Source organism: Microcaecilia unicolor, chromosome 2, assembly GCF_901765095.1.
Source record: "Microcaecilia unicolor chromosome 2, aMicUni1.1, whole genome shotgun sequence".
NCBI classification, from domain to species: Eukaryota; Metazoa; Chordata; class Amphibia; order Gymnophiona; family Siphonopidae; genus Microcaecilia; species Microcaecilia unicolor.
The window spans coordinates 183193247-183208774 of record NC_044032.1 but is presented as its reverse complement, the minus strand read 5'-3'; the positions used below and the strand labels follow the sequence as shown (position 1 = coordinate 183208774).

Genomic DNA, 15528 nt, shown 5'->3' with positions numbered 1-15528 from the left:
TTTAATAAGGGTGTGACTCCCTAAACCTATCTTTATTCATTTCTTTTCAGAAAGGATATGGCTACAAAGGAAGTAAATTTCATCGAGTGATAAAGGATTTCATGGTTCAAGGAGGAGATTTCACCGTTGGAGATGGTACAGGAGGTAACATATGACTATACTGTCCCTTAAAAAATAGTCTGTCTGGCTTAATGAATGAGCTAATAAATTCTAGATTTTATTCAGGTATGTGCAGAAATATTGGCTGATCCAGTCTTAAAGGTGCAAATGTGCTTTTCATGAGCGTAATGTGTTGCATGTCCATTAATGGAAAAAAATAGAAGATCAAGTTTTACAGCCATGGTAAAAAAACAAACAAACAAACAAATTTAAGGCCAGTTTTAGCAGTTTAGTAAAAAGGACCCTGAAATGATTTGCTCAAGGTCACACAGGGAGTCAAAAGTAACAGGTCATGGATTTGATAAACCACACCTTTCTGTGGTACAAAACGGTATATATATTTATATATTACATACAAGCACTTTTCTCTGTCCCTAGTGGGCTCACAAACTAAGGGGCCCTTTTACTAAGGTGTGCCGAAAAATGGCCTGCGCTGGTGTAGGCGCATGTATTGGATGCGCGCGCAGGTCCATTTTTCAGCAAGCCTGCAAAAAAGGCCTTTATTTTTTTTTTAACCGAAAATGGACATGTGGCAGAATAAATATCAGTGTGTGTCAATTTTGGGCCTGAGACCTTACCACCACCCATTGACTAAGCGGTAAGGTCTCACACGTTAACCGGGCGGTAATTGTCAGTGTATGTACACTGGTGATTACCGCTCAGTTAGCACCACGCCGCGAGGGACCGAGAGGATTAGGTCCACTCGGACCTGTTCCCCTCCACACGAGCTGGCGGCTGCGCTGGGAGTGGCCCGCCCGCTTCTACGGGCGGGAGGGGAATTGAGAGCAGATTGCCTGCTCTTCTGCGGAAAGTGGAGAGACCGCGGGTGGGACCCCAGGAGACTGGGACTTTGCAGCTGAGGAGCCACAAGAGACCCGACATCGGAGAACCAGGTTAGGACTGGGCAACACGTGAGGGAGACGGGGGCTTTCTTGGCAGGAGAAGCGTGCCTTAAAGCTATAGTCTCCTGCACTGTATCTGTCTAAAACCGGAGGGATTGTGAACCCGATCTAGCCTTTCCTATGACAGTGCCTACCAAATAGAAGAAAATCTGCTTAAAGAGTCGGGATTGAAAAGAAGGAAAGAAAAAAAAAAAAGCCTTAAACATGAGAATGGCCACAATGGAATAGACTGTAGTTCCATCGAGGATCGAGGCCAGGATCCTGTTTCCGGTAGTGGCCAGTCCAGGTTGCGAACGCCTGGCTACATCTTAGGGGAGTGAAACAGATTTTATGTTGATTGTCCCAGAAACCAGCAGCAGACTTTCCCAAGTTCATCTCAATATCCATCTTAATATCCAGCCTAAGATCTAACACGCACCCAATCACCACAACACGGTCTTATTAGTAGTTCATAGTGAGCAGAAACCAATATGAATACCTTAAAACTACTTCTAACAGTCTACTCCTTAACACTGATCCACCTAACATTAACCACCCCATTATCAGAAAGCAACATTATACCAATACTACACAATCATCAAAGCTTGACTAGATACACCACACCCTCATCCTACTGACAACAGCTCTAACAAACGAAGAACACCAACATGTGGACAATCACAGCAGAAAGGAAAGAAAGGTCCTAAGAAACCCATCTTAACAAAGACACGACAGCTAATAAAAGTCCATACAATACCAAACACAGAAGACCCATTCCAAACAATCCAAGTGGGCTACATTAACGCCGGATCCGCTGTAAATAAAACAGAAATAATCACAGACTGGATCATGTCAGAAAACCTTGACCTACTCTTCATCACTGAAACCTGGATCCATGACCAAAAGGACCCCCTAATTCTAGACCTGTGCCCACCAGGATATAAAATCACGCACTGAACTAGAAAGGAAAAGAGAGGTGGTGGAATAGCACTAATCTATTGATCCCACTTCACCACCGCCGAGTCCATAACACCTCAACTTGAAATTGCCTCAGTTAGAATCCACAACAAAACCCTACGTGATCATTTGAATTATATCTTGTTTTACAGACCGCCAGGTAATTGGAACAAAAGCCAGACAAACTTTATGGACTTCATCTCAAATACATATGTAACTAACTCCAATATACTAGTATTAGGAGACATCAACCCGTACTTAGAAGACACAAACTCTACTAACGCACGAGAATGTAAGGAATTCCTCCACTTATGGGATCTGAACTGGCCACAAATGCAAGCAACCCACATCAAAGGGCACACACTCGATCTCATCTCACATAAACTCTCAAAAGACCAGAACCTAACAATAACAGACATTAATTGGACAGAAACACCCTGAACCGACCACTACAAACTAAACTTATCACTACCCTGGCGGAAGAAAGGACTACAACAAATACAAGAACAAACATCCTACAGCACAAGAGGTCAAATAGACATGAAAACATTTTGGCAACTGATGTACAATAATGAATGGACAGCACAAACGCACTCCATATACTACCTCATAGATTGGGATAAAAGATGCGAAAGAATATTAGATGAAATAGCTCCCTTATAAACAAGAACGTCGCACAAAACCAACGTGATACCATGGTTCAACGAAGAACTGAAAAAACTTAAAACACAATACAGGAAACTTGAACGAGCATGGAAAAAAACAAAAGATGATCTTACATACAATGCTTAGAAACAAATACAAAGAAAATACAAATACGCAATAAGACAGACCAGAAGATCATACTATAAAACCAAAATAGGGACTGATCACAAAGATACGAAAAAACTATACCAACTCGTGAATAAACTCCTAGATACCAACTTGGTCACTACAATGAATACAGACATCCCACCTGCAGATAAACTCGCCAAGCATTTTAATGAAAAAATCATAAACCTATGCAACACGCTACCTCAAGACAATACTGACATCAAAAACTTCCTTAATGAGCTGGACCCAACCTCTGGTGAATACCCGGCTGACCGAACCTGGTCGAACTTTGCCTTCTTGACTGCCGAAACAGTTACCCAGGCGATCAGGAAGTTCTCCAACTCTTACTGCAAACTAGATACCTGTCCCAGCTACCTACTGAAATCTGCCCCTGATCGCTTCATAACAGACCTCACGTCCCACCTAAATTACATGCTCCAACAAGGTCTCTTCCCCAAGGAAAATGGCAATATTCTACTCACCCCAATACCAAAAGATACCAAGAAAAAAACCAAATGAAATCACTAACTACTGACCAGTAGCATCCATCCCGTTGGTAGTCAAACTGATGGAAAGCAAACAACTTACAGATTATATAAGCAAATTCTCAATACTACACAAATCATAGTCAGGATTTCGCCCCCTCCATAGCAGCAAAACATACTACTCACTCTCCTAGCCAAATTCAAACAAGAAATAGCAATAGGCAAAAACATCCTCCTCCTCCAATTCGACACGGTAAACCACAACATATTAATAAGACTACTAGACAAGTTCGGGATTAGTGGAAACATACTCAGCTGGATCAAGGGTTTCCTAACCACAAGAACATATCAAGTAAAGTCAAACTCAAACATATCATCACCGTGGAAAGCAGACTGTGGAGTACTACAAGGATCATTGCTACCACCGACCCTCTTCAACTTAATGATGACCCCACTAGCCAAGTCCTTATCCAACCAAGGCCTTAACCCTTTCATCTACGCAGACGATGTCATAATATACATTCCTTACAAAACCAAACTTGACAGAAATCATCAACGAAATCAAGCTAAGCTTGAACATCATGGACTCAAGGGCAAATGCATTTCAACTAAAACTCAATAAAGAAAAAACACATTGTCTTATCCTCTCATCCCAACACAGCACGGACAACCCCACAAGTATCGACACCCCAGATTACACCCTCCCCTATCTCAGACAGCCTGAAAATCCTCGGCGTTATAATGGGCCGTAACCTAACATTGGAGAGCCAAGTAAAATCCATAAGTACATAAGTAATGCCACACTGGGAAAAGAACAAGGGTCCATCGAGCCCAGCATCCTGTCCACAACAGCGCCCAATCCAGGCCAAGGGCACCTGGCAAGCTTCCCAAACGTACAAAGATTCTTTACATGTTATTCCTGGAATTGTGGATTTTTCCCAAGTCCATTTAGTAGTGCTTTATGGATGTGTCATTTAGGAAACCGTCTAACCCCTTTTTAAACTCTGCCAAGCTAACCGCCTTCACCACGTTCTCTGGCAACGAATTCCAGAATTTAATTATGCGTTGGGTGAAGAAAGATTTTCTCTGATTTGTTTTAAATTTACTACACTGTAGTTTCATCGCATGCCCCCTAGTCCTAGTATTTTTGGAAAGAGTGAACAGACGCTTCACATCCACCTGTTCCACGCCACTCATTATTTTATATACCTCTATCATGTCTCCCCTCAGCTTTCTCTTCTCCAAGCTGAAAAGCCCTAGCCTCCTTAGTCTTTTTTCATAGGAAAGTCGTCCCATCCCTGCTATCATTTTAGTCGCCCTTCGCTGCACCTTTTCCAATTCTACTATATCTTTCTTGAGATGCGGCAACCAGAATTGAACACAATACTCAAGGTGTGGTCGCACCATGGAGCTTTTTTATTCATATGGAAATAATTGCCTCCGTTTTTGTTGGTTTCGGATTTCGACGATTGTTTTCGGACGGATTATCGATGAAAACCGAGGTATCACTGTATTTGGAAAAACGCGATTTGAAAGTGCAAAACCCCTCCGCGAAAAATTACACTGGCTCCCTATCAAAGAATGCATTGCTTTCAAAATCTGCACCATGGTTCACAAAATTATCTACGGCGAAGCGCCTGGATACATGACTGACTTAATCGACTTACCAACCAGAAATGCATCTGATTTAACACGAACATATCTAAATTTACACTACCCAAGCTGTAAAGGACTTAAATACAAATCTACCTATGCATCCAGCTTTTCCTACATAAGCACTCAACTTTGGAACATGCTACCAAAAGCCTTGAAAACGACGTACAACCACCTAAACTTCCGGAAAATACTAAAAACCATCCTGTAGGCATACCCTTCCAATCCAACTTAAATGCCTGAACTTGGCTACACAAGAAAACTAAAGCATCTAATGAACATAACTCTACTCTTCCGCTCTATGATTCTTATTGTGGTTCTGCCATATAAACTTCATCTTACCATAACATCACATTGTATTTGTTCACACCGGAACCTGTAAACGCCTTTCCGGTACTATGTAAGCCACATTGAGCCTGCAAATAGGTGGGAAAATGTGGGATACAAATGTAACAAATAAATAAAATTACAGTAGTGCTCAGTTATATTACCAAAGAAATCACACTTAAATCTACAATGCTAGATAGCTTCTGTATAATGTTGTTGAATAAAATGATCATTTACAAATGATACATTCTAGGAAACATTTTGTTCAGAAGCATTGTAACAACAATTCAGTAATTTCAGTCATTAGGTCACAGCCTTTGTCACCAAGACATGATTATGCAACCTGGGGAAGTGTATGCAAAGAAGTACAAAATAAAAAGCTGTGGCTGTGACGTCTGAAACTGCAGATGGAGCTTGGACCAAACCCTTAGTGAAAATGCTGCTGTTTCAAAACTGTGTTTTTTGACTACACGACATGCATATCGTCACATGCATGCAGTCTGTTTCAGGCAAATTCCTTTGAAAACTGTCCTAATAACTGCCTTCACTGTCTAGAAAGTATCAATAAATTACCTCAAATTTCGACACCCTTCTTCACACCCTGTTTGACCTCGAGAGGGTTTAAGAATCCCTGCTGTATTTAACGTATCAAACAAATGCATTACAATGCAGCAGATATCCCTTCCAACTTTCCATTCTAGAAATAGGAACTTGTGCTACTAATGGATGTTCGACCAGGCACCAGCTGTAGCCAAGATTTAGCTCATAGTCTTACAAGAACCTTATTATAAACTAGGCCTGTATAGATTTGGCATGATTTACCTATGTAAAAATTTTTTTAAAAGGAAGTGGGGAGAGGCGTTTAGCAAGGTATGTACTTTTAAATCAACTTCCCAACAATTTATTTTGTAAAGGTTTTCTTAAGAACACTCTGACATATCTCCATGATTAAAACTTCTTCTTACTTTCTGCTGAATGTAATAAGATGGTAGTACATATATTTTTTCCCATTTATATTTTGTCTTAGGTAAAAGTATTTATGGGGAACATTTTCCAGACGAAAACTTCAAACTTAAACATTATGGCATTGGCTGGGTCAGTATGGCCAACGCAGGTCCAGATACCAACGGTTCCCAGTTCTTCATCACTATGACCAAACCTTCCTGGTTGAATGGAAAACATGTGGTGTTTGGCAAAATCCTAGAGGGCATGGTATGTGTTCCTGTGCAGAGAAAGGTACACTAGTGGGAAGGGAAATGTTTTGAAGTAGAGCATATGGTCACAGGATTGCAGTGATGCCTGGAGAAGTGGAGATGAGATACTTATTTTTTTGAGCAGAAATTTCCAGAATGAGGGGGTGGAAAGGGAAATTGTCCAATACCAGGCTTAATTTTCTTAGAAAGCAGAAGATCTGCTGATTACAGGATAAGTATCAGCATTTATCAAGGGCAGTCAGATTTTTTTTTTTTTAACAGAATTGAAACTGGCAATGTCTGTGTGTTGTGGCTTCCTACCCTTGAGTTAAATTATTTACAGCTTTGCAAATTGCCATAATAATTACAGCCTCTAAACAGCTGCAAAATATAGCATTTTCAGAGCTGCTGTCCCAAAACTTCCACCCTATTTAGAAAAATGTGCAGTTTTCTTCTCTGTACTTTCCAGGCAAGCATGCCTGTGGGGATAGTTTGCCAGTTTCTCATATATTAAAAAATATGTAAGTCTTATATTTGTATAACAAATTATGGTGGAACCATTTATGGGAAATATAACAGACAAAGGGGACTGATAATATAGGATTAATAAATGAAAAGGTATCGTACAAGATCTGTTTTAGCATTCACCAGTTGCCTAACTGGGCCCAATTCTTTGGCAGAGATAGCAATGTAATCATACACCTGGAATTAAAGCTTATAACTTTCAAAACCATATGTAATTTTGTCTCAACTGTACCATCAAACATTTAAAAAAAAACATATATGCCATTTAATAAATGTTCAAAAATCAATTAAAAAACATAATTCCTTTTCAAAAACAGTTATCTCAAGTATTCTTCAGTAAATGCTTTTTACATCCAAGCCCAGTGTCTTAAGTGAAAACTGCTTCCGTGGCATGCCAGAATACAGCATGCCTGCACTGGGGGGGTGGGGCAATGAATAAGGAGTGCCAAGGCAGACCTTGTATACCTTTTCATCTATATAACCCACACAGTCTGTCTCCTTCATATGTTTGGTATAGTGTTTAATAGGAACCATTTTTACCCCTTTCGCCCTTTTGTTTTGGTTTGTCCAGCATACATACATACATACACACAAATGAAATGAAATGGAGGAGCCCACGTCTTTGTTCCCTTGAGTTGTTATGATTGTATATTCGATCAGCATCTGTTGCGGTGAATAGCTTATAGACTATAGGTAGACAAGTTATGTGTCTGTAATTTTTGTGTATACTGCGTCTATACCTAGGATTTCTGATTTGCGATTTTAACTAACATCGATATAACACCTCCAAGGAAAATAAAATAATATATATGCTTATTGGATAGACCTTGGGAAACAGCACTTCCCTAGCCTGCCTTGGATTCTCCACTCCTCAGCTGCAGAAATGTATATATTTGATTTAACCAGGAAAGCTACCGAGCAGTAGTACCTATCAAATAAACACTGATATTTTGCACCCTTAAAAAAAATCCCTAATTCAAATAGACATCAAAATTTACACATTATAGCCACAAAAATAGAAACCCTAGATACACCCAATAGCCATCAATATGAATGGTCTGATGCCACTACATGGGATATTCCTCTTGGATACTAAATAGAATAAACCTTTGAATGACTGGAGCCTTATATTTTCCTGGCACGCTGATTCAAAAAATGAAATAATCATATGCCAAGACATGAAAGGAGATTAATGTTTATGTTCTTTGTGTATTCTTTCAACAGGCTGTAGTCTATGCAATAGAAGTTCAACAGACCGATGCTAAAGATCGTCCTGTTCAAGACTGTACGATTGTTAATAGTGGCAAAATAACTGTCAAAGAACCATTTGTGGTAGAAATAGATGAGTGGAAAAACTAGCAACAGTGATGGACACTGAGAGAAAACAATGTACATGAGTACTAATTTTTTTAAACCCAGCAACTCTTACAGCACACCAAAAAAATACCAGCCACCAGAGACGAGTAAGGAACACAAATTTCCTTTCCAACAACTTGACTTGTTAAGTATATACTATGGCATTAATGGTTTAGGTTATATAAGCATTTTTCAAAAAGTGATTGTAACTGAAAGTGTTTGTATACCTTCTGTTTTTTTGTTTGTTTAAAAGACTAGATGCTTTTATTCCTTTTAAAAAATAGCTTTAAAGAGCCTTAGTGGTAATGTACTTTGCCAGGCCCTAAACCTAGATTCAGTTTTGAGGTTGGGTTCCCCCACTGTACAGGCCAAACAGTGCTGGGGTTTCTGCAGTGATCAGTGCTGACAATGGACTAGATGAGGATAGGGCTGGGGTAGTTCAAGTCATTGGGCAACTGTGACACCTAGTGGCTAGACTTAGTGCTTATGACTGCAGGGTTCTAGGAGGAAGACTAGCACTGTGATAATGGTCCTAATAAGTAAACTGGGCTAGATGATATGAAACATGGGGCAAAATCCCTGTCTAGTCACAAAGGATGACTCATGGCATCACATGCCAGGTTCCAGTTGAGGTTCCCCCCTCCCCCTCCATTATCTTACCTGGCATGTGGAAACCAGGGATGCACAATTTATCAAAACACCTGTTCACAAATGTCTTTTTCAAGTACTTTTGTACAGAATTTTGTTGTATACAAAATTGGAGATCTCTTTTTAACCTGGATAAAAACAACTGTTAGGTTTAAATCTTTATTTTAGCTTTAGTAAAAGGTCAAAGATCATTGGATTTCTCACCTATGTGATGTGTAGCTCAGTGGAATTCTGCATTTTGTACACAGTTCAACTAAAAATGTATTCACTTCGGCCTCTTATGTTTTGTTATTAAACTGAATACACACATGCACAAATCAGATGTGATTTTACTGAAAAAAAAAAAGAAAAGCTCACGCCAGGTATTATGCTGGAATTTATTGCATGATACATCTCATTGTCCAGTTGTGCACATACATTCTATAAGTATTTAATCCATTGGCTCCTTTACAACAGAGCTGCAGTTTTACATAGCAGTCCTGGGGACCCACAGCCACGCTGGATTTCAGGACATTTTAAAATCCAAAATCCCTAACTCTTCTTGACCATCTCTTCTTAAACATGTTTGTACTGTAATACTTAAGTTATTCATCACTAAAAATTGTCATGAAGAGTGTGTCTCAACTAGACTAAGTTCCATAAGGAAGGAACTGTTGTATTTTGTGTGTCTGTCCAGTGCTAAATGTGCCTTTTAGTGCTATAAAAGTGTTTAACCACAGTAGTAGAATATCCACAGACTTGTGTGAATGTTTCAATTGTATCCAATACAGATATCCTAAAAGGCTGTGGGATCCCAAGAACCATGTTTGTGAACTACTGTAGCATCTCTTATCGTCCAACTACCTTCTGGCTGTTAATCTGCTAAACACAATTTTAAGACTCTTAGAATGCACATTGTACAAGTTGGCACATTAGTTCTACACCAATATGGAAATGATTTAGAAAAACACTGGCTCATTTAAAAAGGAAAAGTAATACATGGTTCACAGCATTCCATACTAAACTTGCTGGTAGAGACAATACCACAAGAGTTCCCTGCAAACGCAGATACCTTTTCTTTAACCTCTAGGTTTGTCTCTGCATAAGCAGACTCGCTTATCACCAGTGCATTCATTTTTCAAGATAATTGTGATTTAGTTTAAAGGTTTGTGCCAAAATATTTTGGCAGTATTTCTTTTGCAGATTTGTCTTCTCCATGCTCAATACTGTGCCAGTTAAGCCCAGATAAAGCTATAGCACAATTCTTTTTATTTATTTTTATCTAACACTTCAAAGGTAAGTTAGTTAACAGAATCAAACTGGTTTGGTTCCTTAACCAACTCTGCTGTGTAACAAAAGAGACTAGTCAAAGAGCAGCTTTACCACAGGTGGCTCTTTAAATACTCAATTTTACTCAAGATACAAGTTCATGCTATCACTTGGAGGCACCATGTACACATACATATAACAGCAGACGCTGCACTAGCTGGAAGAAAAAAAATCAGTTTTACTTATCACATCTAGTTACTGGGTCTACGGATGTGGGTCCTTTGTAAAACCTTACAGCTAATTTCTCACCTTGATCTTTGTGTTGCTAATGGAGTAATATTGCAATTGATCCACACAGTTAATTAGAGATGGCTAGGGGCCAGGCCATTATTAGCACAGCCATGGTGGGTTTATTCTATGCCATGAAATCAAGTTAGCCAGAGAGCCGGGCATGTTTTCTAAACGGTGTATGCAGGTAGTGCGCTCTGGTCATCTGTGGCATTATTATGGAGCTCATGACGTCTCTTGCTGATGCTCAAGTCTGGTTAGGTAAAGTGATGGCTATATGTAAACAGAAATGGACAGGGCATCAAAATAATAAGGCAGAACATCTTTGTTACCTAAGCAGTAAATAGTTGGGGCGTTGCCATGATAGTTCACCGGTTAGCAATTGATTTGGTCCTGATGCTTTATAAACACTTCACAGTAATTCTAAAGGACAGTTCTCAAAACAACAGTTATTACAAAAACATTTCAGTGCCAACAATGGTTAGTGTAATTCAGTGTAAAATTCACTTAGCTTTTAATGTCCGACTCTAGTTTTGTGAGTAATGCTTTAAGTACAGTCCCCTTTTCTGTGAGAAGCACCGTTCCATTAGAATACTTAAAAATAAAGGAACATGTACCCCCTAAATATATAAAGAGTGCCAAAACATACGTGTGCAAATTTGGGCTCACATCCAATTTGTGCATATTTTAATTGAATAACGAGCTGAGTGCCAACTGCCTTTCTAACAAGCACTAATTAATTAACATATCTACACCTAAATTTTACATGCGAGTCGGAAAGGGGGCACAGATCGTGGGCGTGACTTTTAGTTACGTGAGAAATTATAGAAAAAAGGAGGCTCCGTGCGCAACCATTTGCACCACGTTTTTGGTGCAAATGGCCACGCCTAAATGTAGGCCCAATCCCTGGGCTTAAGTGCTATTCCATAAACTTAAGTGCAGTTTTCAGAGTTCTGCTAAGTGGGTTGTTTTTTTTTTTTTTCAGCACCAATTTTTTAAAGGGCTGTTTACAGAATTACACCCTTAGTGTATTGAATGTAACATATTACAAATGTTTTCTGAGCATGATAGCATTTTCATAGTTGTGTTTAGTGTTTATTACTTAAACTCGCTGTAGCTTCTCTTCACCAACTTCTAGCTGGTCTGCAGATGTGGGTAAAATACTCCATGGAGAACCCCTTCAATAACTACATTTGGAACGTCATCTGAAAAACAGGAGAGAAAAAACTGCTTTTCTGTGTTCATCGATACCATATAAATGCTTCTGTAGAACTTAACTAGGCAAAGCTCTCTGTAATTTAGGTTACAGTATCACTGTAGCGTTTATTCATGTTGGAGATGAGCGATTAGTAATGCTGTTTCAGCACTAAAGCCACTTTGGTATAACCAAGTACTGCATAATGCAGGGCCAGGTTTGTAACTTATTGATTTAAAGGGATGTTCTAATGCTTAATACTCTAAGCTTCAGCTCTTTATCTGACGCTTTTCCCACAAGGAAGACAGATTACACCAGCAATTCAATTTCTAACAAAATCCCAGTATAGTTGAAGGAGTTGCAGAATTTCTAGTAGAAATACTTCAGAACATTATTTCAATTCTGCCTTGCAATTGTTAAGCCTTCCTGAAGAATCTTGCACTTGCACTATCACACAAGCTTTCTTCCTTCCTATAAACATCCCTTAAGTGAACATATAATGAGATGTTATTTTAACAATAAACATGATGAGAAAATTTTCTAATGTGACCAGTTGGATATTTCCCAGTGGCAAGCACTGACACGTTCTAAATTAAAAAGCAACATTCAAATTCTTCTAATAGGAAGTACAGTACCTCATAAGTGCTGCAGAAGAGGTTTTCCTGTGACCACTTACTCCAGTGTTCTGATACCCCAGTGCTTGCAGGATTTTCCCATGGAAGTGTATGAATTTCACCTATATACTCCTGAGTGCCATAAGTAAGCATCTTTTTAAAGGAAATCCTAGTTACGGTATCAAGACAATCCTTGTTGGAATTTTTTCCTCAGAAACAAGGTGACCATTCTTCAGGGTGGAGCTTTACTCAGGCCTATTAAACTTATTTAGTGACTGCATATTAGTAAGTGTCACTAGCGCACACTGCTATTTTCTAATGGACCTAGGGATTCATGTGGTGAGCTCTGCTATCCTGTAGCAAGTAGTTTCTGATTTTCCAAGCTAATCTTATTCTTAATATGGGAATTTTTTAGTACAGAAAAATGAGAAGTACAGTAACTAGGGAGGGGTATTCATTAGAAACAAACACCCGTTTGCTATCAAGAATGCGCAGTATATGCATTTAGTGTACACTCTTGCTAACATTTTATTTGAAAATGAAACTGAATACAAACAGGAAAAGGTTTTGGGAGCCCACCTCAAACAATAACCGCACTAAAGGAAAGTGCAAGTAGGCATGCAAAAGGCCAAATGCTTAATTGCTGCTAATGTTAAAAACTAAGTAAATAAATACATTTTGGTGCAGGTTTTATGCCCTTTATAAGGCTGCTGCAAAGATGCACTGCAGGAGAAAGGGTCATCTGAGGTGAAATTCGGCACTTGGTCCTAGATGACCCTTTTTGGCACACATCCCTGGTAGCCAAGTGGGACCCTCAAACCTCCTACCTCCCTGATTCCACAAAGCTATAGCTGGTGGACTCCCCCCCCAACTCATGAAAAACAAGATGTGCCTGTTCTTATGTTTTAAACCCTCCCATGGTGCTGGAAGAAGAGCCACAGGAAGCAGTACAGAGCGGTGGGAGCAAACACACAAGCTCCCACTGCTAGCAGTGGCCCACTCCAGTGATGTCATCTCACCGTGACAGCTGATATCATCCCTGACAGGATTCATCAGTTGTAAGCAGTAAACTGGATTTCACCACGAGGTGGTGACCTATTGGTATTTAATGCTGTTAAGTTGATTGCAGGCACAAAAATATTTGATCATGTGAGTCCACTTTTGAAGATGGAACACAAGTTTCGCATATGCTGCAGTTTGCAGTATAAAACACTTGTTGTCCATACTTTTCAACATAAAGGGTTGCCACTGTTTCTCTCTGGGTACCTAACACCTTATGCTACTTCTTGCATTCTTCCTTCATCTCGTCAAAATTATCTTGCTATTTCCTTTTGGATGTATTTCGTTAATTCCATGTTTAACATTATAGGTCCCACCTTGTGGAATGGGTTTCCTTTAATTATACGATTATAGTCATCATTTCAAAAATGTAAAGTAGACCTAAAGACATACCCGAGCGAGCCTTCTCCGGAGTAGCCCCCACACTCTGAAATGCACTCCCTAAGAGGCTCCACTTAACACAAGACTATCTGTACTTCAGGACGCAGGTGAAAGCTTGGCTCTTCAACCAGGCCTTTAATGGAAGTAGCTAACTTGTTAGTCTCAGTTACACACACAAGGAATGACATAGGCTGGACATGTTTATCCACTCCTACCCTAGCTGAGATATTTAACCATCTCTCTGACCTCATATGCACCTTTCTTTAAATTAGTCACCTTATTTTCTAACTCCTCTTACCTAGCTATATGTTCCATCTTTGCATATACCCTACACTGTCAATTAAAATGTTCTAGTACGTATTGTGTTGACATTGTAAGTAGTATACTATGCCATACTTTGTATTGTTATTTGAATATTTTTACTGCTGTAATTGTTTATTGCTCATGTTTGATTTATTCTTATTGTACACCGCCTTGAGTGAATTCCTTCAAAAAGGCGGTAAATAAATAGTAGAGCATTTGAAGCATGATTTTCCCCTTCCTTCTTTGACCCGATTTCTAGGAGCTGTGGGGCAGGGGTCTATAGAATCTGTAACAGAATGGTATTTTTTTCTCTTCTTTACTGTTTACACTGTAGCTGTTTCCTTCCCTCTCTTTTTTTGTAATTGATTGCATTGTAAACCACCCGTTTGGCTCGACTATAAGGTATATCAATATAAACTTGAATCTGAAACCCTAAATATATTCGTACAAAAAAAAGCTTTAAAATGTCACAAAGCTTAATGCATGCTGTATGGAAGAATGGGCCAAAATAGTGATGTGAGAGACTGATTTCTTTAAACCAGTCACAGAAAATGTGGACTTCATTCACAACCAACATTCTCCCACACTCAGTGACACAAAGTGTGTGTGTGTGGTGGTGGTGGTGAGGACAGTGACCCTACACTGTAGTAGTGGAGGCAGTATATGGCATAAATGACATGTCAAAATAAGTTGTTGAACCATCTCCCTCTGGCTTTCTCTAACGAAAAGTACGCTCACCCTGCCTCCTCGGCAGCTGGGGAATGAGCATAAGCCAATGCCAGGCTGAAGTAGTGCAATATCAGCTGGAGGATGGAGAGTTGAAGGAGTCCCCCTTTTCCGTTGCTGCCATAGGGGCCCTTCATTTGAACTTACGCCACCTTAGCCTTATGGAAAATGTATTCTCAGAGGACAAGCAGGCCATATTCTCACATATGGGTGACATCATCCATGTTGGCCAGTGCGGAGCATTAAAAGTAAATATGTCTTTAAGAGCATGTTCAGCGTCCCCATTGTGCATGCGTGAGTGCCTTCCCACCTGCCACAAGAGCATGGGACTAGCAGTCTCTTCTTATCTGCTGTGAGGAGAGGACGTGCAATTTGCGGCTCCTCACACAATTTGGTGTGTGACTTTTTTTTTTTTTTTGAGCATGTTGTGCCTTCCTTAGGAAATTTTCTCTCCTTTTTTTTCATCGTTTTTGTGCATTTTTCACCTTTCCCTTATTGTTTTAGGTATTTATTTCCTACTTTTAGGTTTCCTTGATTTTATCATATTAATTGATTTGATTTGCTTACTTAAATTTTTTTTTTTTGTCTATTAGATTGTAAGCTCTTTGAGCAGGGACTGTCTTTCTTCTATGTTTGTGCAGCGCTGCGTACGCCTTGTAGCGCTATAGAAATGCTAAATAGTAGTAGTAGTAGTAGTATCATGCTCTTTAGGCCCTC

At 39.5% G+C, this 15528-nt stretch overlaps 2 protein-coding genes across 2 annotated transcripts in view; one reads left to right on the top strand and one right to left on the bottom strand.

Moving 5' to 3' along the window:
* Positions 1-9328, top strand: part of PPIC (peptidylprolyl isomerase C) — a 47421-nt gene extending 38093 nt beyond the window's left edge. The window contains exons 3-5 of the mRNA XM_030193542.1: positions 51-144; positions 6303-6487; positions 8218-9328. Of these exons, the coding sequence (XP_030049402.1) occupies positions 51-144; positions 6303-6487; positions 8218-8352 (414 nt within the window). The 3' untranslated portion in view covers positions 8353-9328. The remainder of the gene's footprint in view (positions 1-50; positions 145-6302; positions 6488-8217) is intronic.
* Positions 9329-11457: 2129 nt separating this feature from the next.
* The window catches only part of SNX24 (sorting nexin 24), a 349428-nt gene continuing 345357 nt past the window's right edge, over positions 11458-15528 (bottom strand). Inside the window, exon 7 of the mRNA XM_030193543.1 lies at positions 11458-11738. Coding sequence (XP_030049403.1) covers positions 11668-11738 — 71 coding nt within the window. The 3' untranslated portion in view covers positions 11458-11667. The remainder of the gene's footprint in view (positions 11739-15528) is intronic.